This window comes from Accipiter gentilis, chromosome 1, assembly GCF_929443795.1.
Source record: "Accipiter gentilis chromosome 1, bAccGen1.1, whole genome shotgun sequence".
NCBI lineage: Eukaryota > Metazoa > Chordata > Aves > Accipitriformes > Accipitridae > Astur > Astur gentilis.
In genome coordinates this window covers 25,025,113-25,037,959 of record NC_064880.1, presented here as the reverse complement: position 1 = coordinate 25,037,959, position 12,847 = coordinate 25,025,113, and the positions used below count along the sequence as shown (strand labels likewise).

At 36.9% G+C, this 12,847-nt stretch overlaps 1 protein-coding gene across 4 annotated transcripts in view; it reads right to left on the bottom strand.

The window, feature by feature from the left end:
• BMPR2 (bone morphogenetic protein receptor type 2) overlaps positions 1-12,847 on the bottom strand; it is a 105,760-nt gene that overhangs the window by 38,375 nt on the left and 54,538 nt on the right. For all 4 annotated transcript variants that reach the window (XM_049798477.1, XM_049798486.1, XM_049798495.1 and 1 more), the window contains exons 2-3: positions 11,287-11,460; positions 9,799-9,978 (exon numbers count right to left, since the gene is read on the bottom strand). In XM_049798477.1, the coding sequence (XP_049654434.1) occupies positions 9,799-9,978; positions 11,287-11,460 (354 nt within the window). The remainder of the gene's footprint in view (positions 1-9,798; positions 9,979-11,286; positions 11,461-12,847) is intronic.

Genomic DNA, 12,847 nt, shown 5'->3' with positions numbered 1-12,847 from the left:
GAAGTATACTATACAAATTAACTGAAGTAAGGTAAAATGTGTATAAGTTAGATTTTAAGACTAATGAATATATTGATTTCTTTCAAATTATCAAATGTGTTACAGAATAAATATCTTAGTATACCAAAATGAAACACTGATAATCAAAAGAGACTTCTGAGAAGGAAATGTACGGACTGTCTACCTAAATCTGATGACATTCAATATTTAGAAAGATCCATACCTATTCTGATATTGAAAGCACAGAAACAAACAAAAAAAACCAACCAAACAAACAAACAAAAAATTCTGCAGATTTCTAACAGCTGGCATTAAGAGTCAGATTTCCTGTCACAAATTCAGTCCTAATGAGAAATGCAACAAGGGAAAGTCTCTGTCACATACAAAAATAGATAAATACTCAGTCTCCCAACTCCAATGCTTAGGTATTAGTGACCATAGCAACACAGCACTGTTCATTTTATTTAATAAATACAAAACAGGAAATTTAAAACCCTGATCCCCAGCATCCATTCACATGCAGAGATTTTGTCTGGTACGGTGGAGGGAAAGAGACAAACTATAGCTTGTATCAAGTATAGCTCCTAACCTTTTTAATACTCCCCACAGAAGATGCTCCAACAGCACAGCTGTGAAAGCAATAAGAGGAAATCAAATCACATAAAGAACAATCATCTAGTGCATATATACATAAGCACAGACAGTCCTGAGTTCAGGCTTTGACTGCAGCGCCTGCAAGCCAGACTCGACCCAGCATCTGGGCTGGTGTGGTGCTGCCCTGCACCTTTTGCTCCGTGGCTTGGGGGGAATGCAGCTATCTCTGCCCACAGACTGCTCTGCACCAGCCTCTGCAGGAGCCCCTGACATATGACATAATTCCAGCTGGTTTAAACGCTTTGTCTAAAAGTAATTCAATTGTTCTTAGAAAGAACTTATCACACTGTTAAAAACCAAACGTTTTATTGACCTACAGCTCCTAAGATTGCGCCAAACTGAATCATCATTAGTGTTTGACCTCCAGATAGTGTCCTCTCTGAAGATGCGCTGTATGCTATATCATAAAGACAGGAGTCAGAAATCAATGTTATGTAATGTCTTGGATTTTCAGGATCACAATATTTTCCAGATAAAGAAAAAAATTTTAGTGAAAAAGGCTCAAAAAGGAACAGTGATTAACGACCAACACCGAAGAGCCAACATCTTTTAATCGTATGTCTGGACTTTCAGTCTCCTCTGAGGAGGCCAAGTTCCATCATGCTGAGCTATGGATGCAACTTGGGTAAGACTGCAAAGCAGCTGGGCTAACAGGGGACTATTCTAAGTGGATGTCAAATGCCAAGAACCTAAAGCTTGCTTTCTAAATTGTATCAGTTCCAAAATCAAGGGGATAAAACATATTGAGCAAAACTATGATATAGGATCAGATTTTTGTCAGCAAGCTTAGCATGTAGGACAGAAGCAAGTGAGGCTTATTGAAAATGTCTAATTAAGTAGCAAGAAAAGACATGAAAGGTTTTCCAGGATCTAAACACTATTCTGTACAAATGAGCTTAACAGTACTGAACAGCCAGTAACAGACCCAACATTTGTAAGCGATCTTCTGTTTTGAAGCTTAACAGTTCCAGTCCCAAGTCTGCCTTTTACTATGTCAGTAGTCTGTGGACAAAGACCCTTCTCACCATTACTGTACTGGGGACAGACAAAACCGGTCACAGGGTGAGTATTTATTAGTAGTAGCTGGCAGCACCTAGCAGTACTTTGCAGAGTTCTTGTTCCTTCTAATCTTAACTCTATTCATTTCAATGTTGTTAAAGAAAACCACAGTAGAGCCATGCTAAAAATCAAACATGAGGATCGCTACTAGGATAACATCGCAGGAGAAAGGGGATTATGAGGAGCAGTGTTCTCAGCAAGCCTAGCAGCTACAGCCTGCCCAGGGAGATACAGCTGCAGCATTTTGAAGCTAATGCCCTCTGTCAGGAGCTGCAGCAGTGGAGAGGCCTGCACACAGCCATTTCTGCCACCTCTGCTCACTGCAAGAAGCCTTTAGCATGACAAGACAGGGAGAGGGGGATATCAACAAAGCCAATGTGAAAATAAATGTTGTTTGAAAAAGCACAGGGACATAGACAAGTAGAACAGTCATAAAACATAGGGTTTTAATTTTGCTTGGTAATGACTACAATGTACAGTATCTTGGCTAATTCAGTCAGTATACTTTGTTGAGGACAGTTACCTAACCACATTTGCAAGAAATGCTTCCATGGTGGCATGGTCTTAACTCACTCTGAAGTGTTAAGATTTACAGCACACAGTCTTAAAATTTGGGGGGTAGGTGGAATAGTTATTAGAAGCCTATTACGACTACTATATCAGAAAGCCTGTCAATCTAGAATGTCCCCCAAAAGGGTACTGATATGTCAATCTGCTTTCCAGAGAGCTCCTACATATTTCTCAAATTATCTGGGTTGTTAAATAGCAGTGTAGGATTTGTTTAGAACAATGTTGATATTGTATACATTGTATTCATGTATTACATTGCACAGTGCAGCATCTGAATAAAAGACATAAAAAGTAAAGCATCCTTGTCTGTTCTCCATTTTGCTTTGAGAAGAGGCAAGACAATTCCTTATCTACTACCTGTTTTATTTACAGTTCGATTATCTGCTAATGCATTCTGAAAGAGTCCCATTCTTACGAGCCTTATCTACTTTTGCCTTGCGTCTATAAGGCATTCACAATAAAGCCCCAATGTGTATTGTCACAACAGCTCTCTGCTAATTATGATACTGAATTTATTATACAGCAATATGAAAGTCAGACAATACTCAATATTACCAGTAAATGGAAAAAATGTTTACTGTATTTGTATTACCAAAAGATATTTGCAGATCTTTAAACTCTTTGAAGTGCATAAAACATACTAACTATAAGCAACTAATTTCCAGCAGAGATGCAAATTAGTGCCTCAAGAACTGCACATGATACAAGAACCATGAGCCACCTATTTACAGATACTAGTTGGCTTAAAATGTACGTTTTCACTATTATTGAAGGCAGCAAAAATCACTGTTTTCAAAAAAATCTGTTTCCTTTCTTCATTCTAGACCTTAATCTTGAATAATATATGTGCTGTGTAGTACTAGAAATATGGACACTTCAAAGATGACAAAGAAGCAGATCAGATAATCATATCAAACAAATAAGCTAAAAGTTATGTTCACATCTGCTTGAAGAATTGAGATCTCTAAGGACTCTAAAGTAAAATATTTTTAGCTCTCTGAAACAAAGCAGTTACAGCTCTAGCACTTCACAAACACACTATTGCAATGTCAAGATAAAGAAAACATCCCACCTTGCATCCAAAAAGCTCTTTTTTAGATTCAAACAGGTTTTTAACAGAACTTTGCAAAGGTCCTTGTTCTCAGACCACCAGGTCATAACACAGTACTAATTCCTGCTGGCACAGCTCTGCGGTTACCTTGTACAGCTCTCCTATCAAGTCTAACAGCAGTTTGATAAAGCAATAGGGAATGTACTCATAAAAAAACAAGTGGTTTTTTTGGTAAAAATAATGTTTGAAATTGAAAAGTTTCTCCTTTTTCAAATAAACATGTTTGTTCTTATTTTATTTAACACAGTTTTTAGCATTTTGTGGGTTTAGTGCATAACAGTAATTTTCAAACATTTCCAAACATTTCAATCTCAGTGCAAGTAAAACACCGCAATTTCATCTCCCTGATAAAATGTTTCTGTAAAAGAAAAAATGTACACGTACAGTTTTCTGTCTAAGTAGGCTTTGCCTTCACAGCTAACACTCCATATTCAGACTCCAATTGCACATCAAAGCTTTACTTTTAAATTCAGTAAAGATGCAAGTTTAATCTCAGGAGACTTCTGATGTCTTAGAAGTTAAAACATTACGTGCTGCTACGAACAATCTTTAAGAGATTCTGCTTTTGATATATCCATTTCTAATGAGAATCACTGAACTGAAGTTACTTAACAAGAATTACCAGTTATCTTGGTGACTTGCAAAACGTTCCACTCATTCTGCAGAGACTAAGGCTTTCACTGGAATTTCTACATAACCTTCTATACTAATTGCTTTAATACTTTGTTTGCTCCGCGCAACAACTACTTTCACTTCTACTTTTTCTTCCTTACATTAATCCACAATACTATCACCTTTCCCTCAGTTGCAACAACACAAGAAATAGCCTTAATTAGCACGTTTCGAAAATGTTATCACTAAGTGTTTGTAGCAATATGCACCCTGTGTCACAACCCCCTCTGCAGTTAATTCATTTCCTGTAACCAAATAAACAGCCCCCCCCCAAAAAAATACAATAATTTCTTTTAAACATGCATAAAATTTCACGCAGAAAAGCAACTGAAGGGTCAAGAAAATACACATTTGTCAATAGCTGGCTAAAAATCCAAAATATTTCATCATTATATCAGTATCTTGAAGAATTATTCCCAAGAAAAACCCACTTTTCCTTTTTTCCCCTCTATTACCTGCTCCACATATAACCTCTTTAACAGAGGTATTTAGAAATCTCCATGCACATTCATCTTTACCTCCTTCGGCAGTTCAGAATCTTCATTTTCTATAGTGCCGTAAAATAACTTCCTGGGAGGCACAGTATTGTCCTCTTGCACCAAATGCTTAGCTGTCTCAAAGTAAACTTTTTTTAAAAAGAGATATTAAGACCTTTAATTACTGTCTTAATATTTCCTCCCCTGCCTTACCCTACAGTGAAAGTACATTAACAACATATAATGCCTTATCTCTTCACTGAAGGGAAGATGTGCCTGACTGACTCCCTATCATTTCAAGGGTACAAGTTTTAATCCTCATGTGGATCAGTCCCGCCTCCATCTTTCAAGACAGAAGATCTGCCACCTTGCAAAGGTCTGTAATTTCCCCTTTGCTATACATCCAAATCACCTGAAAAAAAATATAGTGCAAGTAAGGGAAAATGCTTATTTACAGAGCGGTTTCTTAGATTAGGCAGATCAGAAATGAAAGACCAGCTTGAACACTGGCTACAAACTTAGCTGATCAGGTACTGCAAGCAGAAACCAGCTGAAGTAAATGCATTTCAATTATAAACTAGTATCAGATGCTGCTCTCCAGAAAAAAGCAGTTCAAGATAACAACTGAGAGTGAGCAGGGTTACAACTTTCCAAAATTAGCCTGACATGACCTAATTCAACTTCAGTGGGAGTTAGACTGGGCCATGTGCTCACAGCAACATGAGTCTAACTGCTGCCTCTCAAAAGCCATAGTTAAATAAAAACTGTCTATTACTACCTTAATTAACCCAACCCAGCCACATACATTAATAATTACTTTTTTTTTTTAATGGTAGCTTTCCTCAAAGTTTCCACAGAATTCTGTGAGCACTTAAAGACAGACTTTTAAATACGTATTTTATATACGTAGCAAGACGGCTGCCAAAGAAAAGCCAGGACGATACCCTGGAAAGATAAACCCATCTATCAGTGTTTTACAATAAAGACAAACCAGCTTCCTTTGCTGTGTGAGACAGTTTCTTTATATCCAAATCCCAGTGCTCTTATTTAATATGAATTCCTAAATAAAAATTGCAGCCGCGATTTGTTGCTATGAGGAGAAAACCCTATGTCATTTCAACAATAGTATGTACCAGTAATGCTCAACTGTTGCTGCCAGGGATTTTTTCCATATAACATGCAAATACATCACCTGTCACACAAAAATATATTCTTAACACTCAGTTGCTATAAGATTAATTTATTTGCAGTGCCAGGAATGCAGCCTTGAGGGGAAAAAAATAATTAAAAATGGCTTTGTTGCTTTCATCTTGATGTTATTTAATGTGAATGTTTCATTATGGCAATGTATCTATGACCAATGAGAGGGATCATTTACCTCTTCAGCTACTTAAATTCTATTTAAATGGCCATTATGAGTGATTGTAGAACTAATTCATTTATCTTCAAAACAGTCTCAGAATTCAGGAAGCATTTTGTAGATATAAGAAGCAGATATTTAACAAGTCTCAAAATAAACATTTGACAAAGCCAATAGAGTAAACACACATCTCAAAACATTTATCCAGGAAGCCATAGTTGGCTCTTTTTAGGTCGAGTTAAGGGGTATATACACATATTGGCTGAAGTTAAGATGGATTTTAATTTGTCAATTTTTTGTGAAAATAGAAGATGGAAGAATAATGAATCTATCCATGAGTGATTTAGCAAAGCATAAGAAAGTATATTTTTCCCCAAAAGTGCAAGCTTAGGTTGAGAATGAGCAGTTGTTTTTGAACTTCTGCATTTCAGTAGCTCCAAACTCCATGGGTAAATCTTCAGATCTGAAATAAACACCATTCCCCAACGTCTACTTCTCCTGGCATTAGGAAACAGCTACCTGAATCTTTACATTTTTAATACCTCCAGACTGTGGGCTCTAGACGACACCCAAGCCTAAAGCATTTGCAAAATTCTAGCTGGAGGGACTAGCAACCACCTACTACTCAAATCTGTCTGGATTATTTTTAAGATAGAAGACAAGACTATTATGACTACTCAGATGTATGATTGTTTTAAATCACCAACTGCACATTACGAAGCAGTAAGGATTAAATTTAAGGCTTCAAGAAGCTGTTTTGTCCTTAATCTTATCTTTTGTTTTTATAAAAGTTTTGTTAAAGATAGGCTGGATTTCTTATATTTATGCCCTGACCAAATATGAACAAAACAACAAAAAAAAGATACTCCATTCTACACAGATATGGCTGTGAGATAAACATGTTTTGACATCCTAAAAGACAAAAATGACATAAAAATTAAGTGTAATATTTAAGAGAAGAATTGCTGTATTTTATTACAACAATAATTTGTTATATCTAACATGTATTAAGGTCTTAACTAACTTACTTTTATTCTTCTTGAATTATTTATAGTCTAGATAAATCTTTCAATATACCACTGTTAATTGTCCCACAAAAAACTGCAACCAAAAGATTGTATAAAGTAACTTTTTTTATTCCTCCATTATTTTTCTGGATGGATTTAGCTCAAGAGACTAACAGTATTCTGCTTTGTTCACAGATCTTTCATATAGCTGCAAGGAAACATTTTTAAAAGAATGCCTACAATTTTCCTTAATAATGAAGTTTTAAATTGACTAGGTTCATCAGTAGTATTTTCAGGCTCAGTGCCATTTTTAACTACAGCTGAATTTCCACTTATTATTCAGGAACTTCTTATTCTGGGTGATTTTACTGGAAATCAGCAGAAAAACATTTACAAATACGTAGTTAACTGTTGGCTGAACTCATCAGGCTTCACATAATTAACCATACACTAGTCACACCTGCTTTGAAATTTACAGGACCATAAATAAAGTTCTAGGAGGCCACATACCTTACTTTCTGTCACTCAAGAACTATTCAATGTACAACATGTTTAATACCTTATGAAAAATACAGATGCAAGAGTGCTCTTACAATTCATGGGCTACACTCTTCTACAGAAGATTTCCCATAGGACTGTAACCTGTTTAATTTAATAATCTAAAAGTTATAGTAATATAGACTGCCACAGCTTGTGCAACTAAGCTTACTAATGTTCTCAAAGCATTCTGACAACTTTAACAGAAAGGCTGGAAGAGTGCCCAAGTAAGGTATCTAGTAGGTAATTCAAAGCTTCCCAACAATTCCATAAAAATTGTACTTTGCTAAAGCAACACTTCTGTCCTCAATGTTGAGGTGGCAAAACTAAATCTTACGGCACCAAAATGGGTTCTAGAAGGAGACAAAAGGGCTGGGAAAGGGACCATGCAGACTCCAGTGCCTGGAACAGGGGTCAGTAATACTGCAGGGGTCTGTGTGCCACAGCCTGCCTCTATTTTCACCCTTTCAGCTTCTGAGAACATCCTCTGCCTCCACAGTGCTGCAGGTGTACGGGATTTACACTGCCAGGAGCAGCCCCATCCCTGTCAGATGCAGCAGTAGTAAAGCTTTACAAATAAAACACCAGAGTGGCAAATGAGGCCATTCTTGCTGCTGGAACGGCCCATCTCCATCTCTTAACCTAGTCAAAGCAGACAGACAACTGTGCTAGGCAGCATCCTACTTTGCTTATGCCTAAAGCCAAATTTGCATATTATGAAAATGGAAGGTGACACAATAACACAAAACAGTTTGAGTCAGTAGAAACGTACGCTGCAGCACTCAATTATAGATGGGTGAATTAAGCACTGTGTTACAAATTTAATCCCACCCCCCCGTCTCGCTTTGCAAGTCAAGCTAGATCTTTCAGTATTAAAAATTCCCTTAAAAATTACTTGAAGATCTTATCACCCAATAACTGAATTAATTCGGCTTGTAATTTTCTACCCTTGGAGAAGCACGAGCACAAGTAATTTTGCAGAAACCCTGTCTTCCTATTTTGGGGGGATAGAAAGTGACAAGGAATTATCTTTACACCTTTTTCCCCCTCCCGTCTAAATCCCCCGCACAACACTAACTCCAGTCACGTTTGGGGAGTCAAGCAGAGTCTGTTCTGCATTGCACAGTGCCAAGCTCGGACACTGATTCCAAATGGTGACTGTTTACTGGTTCTGCAAATAGTATTATCAGCCAAAAGGCACCATGTCTTATCAACTCTCTTTACCCATTTATACTGTAGGCACTTTAGGCACTTTCCCAGTAAAAGGTTGCGCTTTTTTTTTTCCCAGTGTACCAAGTCCTCATTTTGACCAAAATTGCTTACAAAGACTCTATCCTACAGCTACTTTTGAAAACATCAGTATCTTCACTATCTTAGTGTTTAATTCAAATAATATCATTCCTAAACACAAACTATTCTTTTTGCATTCAATAGCTGTAAATATTATCCAATTAAAGCCATCTTAATTTCACAAAGCACTTTTCACTGATAAAGAACTCTCAACATACAGAAACAGTTGTACCTCCATTTATATACCTGCCTCTATTCAATTACTCTTTCACAATTCTTATTTAGAAAAGGCTATCCAAATGTTTAGATTACGCCACTAACTCAGCTTCTTTACAGGTTCTTAATTCTTGGAACACAGCATAAGAGTGTGTCTGCTAGTCATGATCTTGCTTCTCTAATAAGAGGTTAAGGGGTCTGATCCCTGGATTTGGATCCATATGCTATGTTGATTTTATAATAAATAACAGATAATCTAATCTGGAAGAAAACTACATGGCTCAAACTAGTGCTCTTTGAACATTATACCAAAGTTAGTATCTACCAGAGATATGCAAAAGAAAAGTCAGATTTCAAAGCACTAGAAGACTGTTGGAGAGAATCTCAACAGCCTGATATAAGACTGGTTCTACTGCTCAAAGCTGTCTGTGAACCACGACTGAATAGGCAAGCCAGACTTTTCAAAGGTACCGTAACGTTAATGAACTTACTGGCCTGTTTTTAACAGAGGTCTAAATCCTTCTGAATATCCCCACAGGCTTCTGAAGTTGGGCATCCAAATACCAAAGCACCCAAGATTAGAGACCATTTTGGAAAATGTAATCTGTGTTCAGCAGTTGCCTATACAAACAATTCTCTTGTAAGCATTTAACTCATTCCTTGCAGAGCACTGTGGAATATACAAATGTGATAAACTTCACATGGAAAAACTCTGTTCTGTTTGCCGTTTCTGTTGCATATAAATAGAAAGGTCACAGGTTTTGCATTTTACAGTACCATGAAATAAGGATCTTTCTCAAAATTACTCAAACCATTAAATGACAGAGATGGAAATGCCTGACTTACTGTAAGGTGTTGTATCAGTAGGGTCAGGAGGTGGAAAATTTTCTGTGAAGTTAACATTACACAAGTCTGTACTACAGCAGCAGAAGCGATAGGTTCCATTCTGAATCAAGGAAGGGGTGGTTGTAACTATACACTCCTCAAAGTGACACTCTTGTGGGTCTCCTATATGAGACCAGCAACCTGTAAAAAGAGGCAAATTAAAGAATACTTTTTAAAGGAGGCATAAAATTAATTCCATTGCATGGACAATTAAACATACCTATAGAAATCCATTACCTAATTAAACGTTACAGTGGGGTGAAAATAGTTATCATAATTTGCTTGTCTGACTTCACTATCACCTTTTAAACCAAAAACCGAAGAATTTCTTTCAGAATTTACCACAGCCAAGAAGAAATATGGGCAGCAGTGAAGGCCAACATCAGAGGCATCCAGCTGTCAACCTCAGTATGACAAAACCTGAATTCTTGAGCCTTCTAAGCAGAAGTATACCATTCCCCATTACTCTGATACCACAGACAAGATTACCACCCTCTGGCCCACAGTCTAGATGAAATTGTGACCTAGTCCCCTTCTTAGAGCTAGGCCACAGGCTGCATCTATAGTTTGATGCCTCCTGCATAATTTCTAAAAATTCTGTCCTTCCTCATTGTCAACATCACTGGACTCTTCTACAGGATGACAACTTATTTCTTGGTTAATGCAGGCCCCTTCTCCCTGCAGCAACTGTTCCTTCCCAAGTATGGTCAATGGCAGTTAAATGTAATTTATGCACAAATGCCTGAAAGGGAAAGAGGCAGCACGGGGGCAGAGGTGAGCAGTCAGACTGCTTCTTACAGCAGATTACCAGATCAAACATAAAACAACAACATTGAGTACAACTTCACAGGATGTTTCTAAATGCAAGTTTTCATTCAGCCTTATACTACATTAACTTTCATCCAAGTAACCAAGAGCAGAGTCCTTGAGAATGGTAATCAAAACACGTCTCCAGCAACTGCAAAACCCTTCACCCCTCCCTCCCATCACTCTCCCCACAGAATAGCAGTGAATTGACAGTTAGTGACATGTGACAGTTTTGCGCTATAGTGGCAATTTTCTATGTAAACAAACATCCAATCAATATGAATATACATTTTTATTTAATGAGACACTTATTTTTAAATTTATCATTACATCAATACAAAAACTGAGATAGAGTCATGAAAGCCATCTTCCTCTGGACATCCTAAGTAACAAGCAAGTGGAGTGTTTTTTCTTTCAACGGTGCATTGATTTCTTTGGTCTCTTTTAGAAGTCATTTATTTCAAACAAACTTTCTGTTCATATTTAAAATCGCTAAATGGGAAGTTTAAAATTATGCATTTGTACAATGCATAAACAAAATGTCTAGCGTTGCAGCTGCACATCTTCGTATTGGCTGGCTAGATCACAAAAAAAGTGAAAAGAATAGCAAAATTACTGCGCTTACACCAAAATGTTACATACCTTGTTTTACAAGATGTATGTCTCCTTCTCGTGTTTTTTCCCAAAGTCCATAGCAGGTACTACCTTTCATGCACAAAATTGTGCCATTCTCCTGGGAGATTCGGCTCTCACTGATTCCATGGTCCTGCTGATATGGGTCCTTAAATGCACACAGCCGCTCCTCACTCTGCGCAGCTTTAGACAAAGAAAGAAAAATATTTTTTGTCAGTGATTTTATGCATGAAATATTAACTTTAATAAAAGGACTATTACAGTATTCTGGAAACCTACATTCAAAACCATCCTGAATTATATATATCCGTTCTTTAAACTGTACTTCAACAGTCAGAAATAAAAATCAGGTCTGTCCCGAAGTTACTTTCATAAAGAGGACAAAAAAACCTCAGCAGATGTTTCAAAATGAATGTGCAAATGTTTAAAGTTCACAGGTGCAGAATAAAAATTTCATTGCATAGTCTGCATCATCTGTATCATTTGTCCTCAAGCATAAGTTACGCAACTGTTAGCTGGTTTCTTCAGTAACTGCATGCGTTACTTAATTGTTTGCAGATCCTTAACCAAGATGATCTTTTTCAGACTGTCATCCAACCCAGTGGCTACGTAATTCAGAGGGTTTTTTTTGACTCTCTTTCTACTGAGCCATCTCTTTTTTCTACATGTTATCCAGCTGTTGCACTGATATTTACTTCTTTTTGCTCAGCAACATATCAGTTTGGGCTATCACACAACCTCATTAATGACCACCAACAGAAATACTAACAGCAGAGTAAAACCCATACAATTGACCAGCAGTCCTGGGAAACACTGCCTGTAAACAGGAGCAACGCTGCATGTGAAGTCTCCCTGTGGCATGTCCAGCAGGAACATGATAAAACATACAAAGAGATCACAAAAATACATACCCATGATCACTTGAAAAATCTCTGGGGCTTTTTATTAGAAGAAAAACAAAACGAAAACCACCCACAAAAAGCATACTGATTTTTAGAAGAATATTTAATCAACAAACTTCAAAAATTCAGTATCTTAATAACTCGTATGTTTTACCCATATATTTACTGCTTTTTTGTTTATATCACCTCAATGAAAGGACTCAGCCATGCTGATATGCCTCTGTCATCTTTTCTAAAGATGAGTAGGAAGAGAAGAGAAAACACATTCAAACAATAAATTCTTCAGAAAGGCATCAAGTCCAAGATAAATAAATCCTACATTTGTAGTGAATATGACATTTAGATGCTTTTGTTCTTCCCTTGAATGATTTTATAAAGTGCGTGGAAAGCTAGGTGTGTAATTATAAGGTGCTTAAATATTATTCCGTAGTACAGCTCAGCAAACATCCAATTGCAGTAAAATTTGTACTACGTATCTCAACAACTAGATTTCACCCTGTTCTTTAACTCCCATGAAAGCTCTGGTAGCAAAGAAATGCAAGGTGGAGTAGATTGGTCTTTTGGGAAAACAGATTTTGAACTTCAAATAAAATTATACCATATGTAATTGTAAATTGTTAAAGGTACTGTATATGTATAAAGTACCTCCTCACTGAGGATTTATTTAT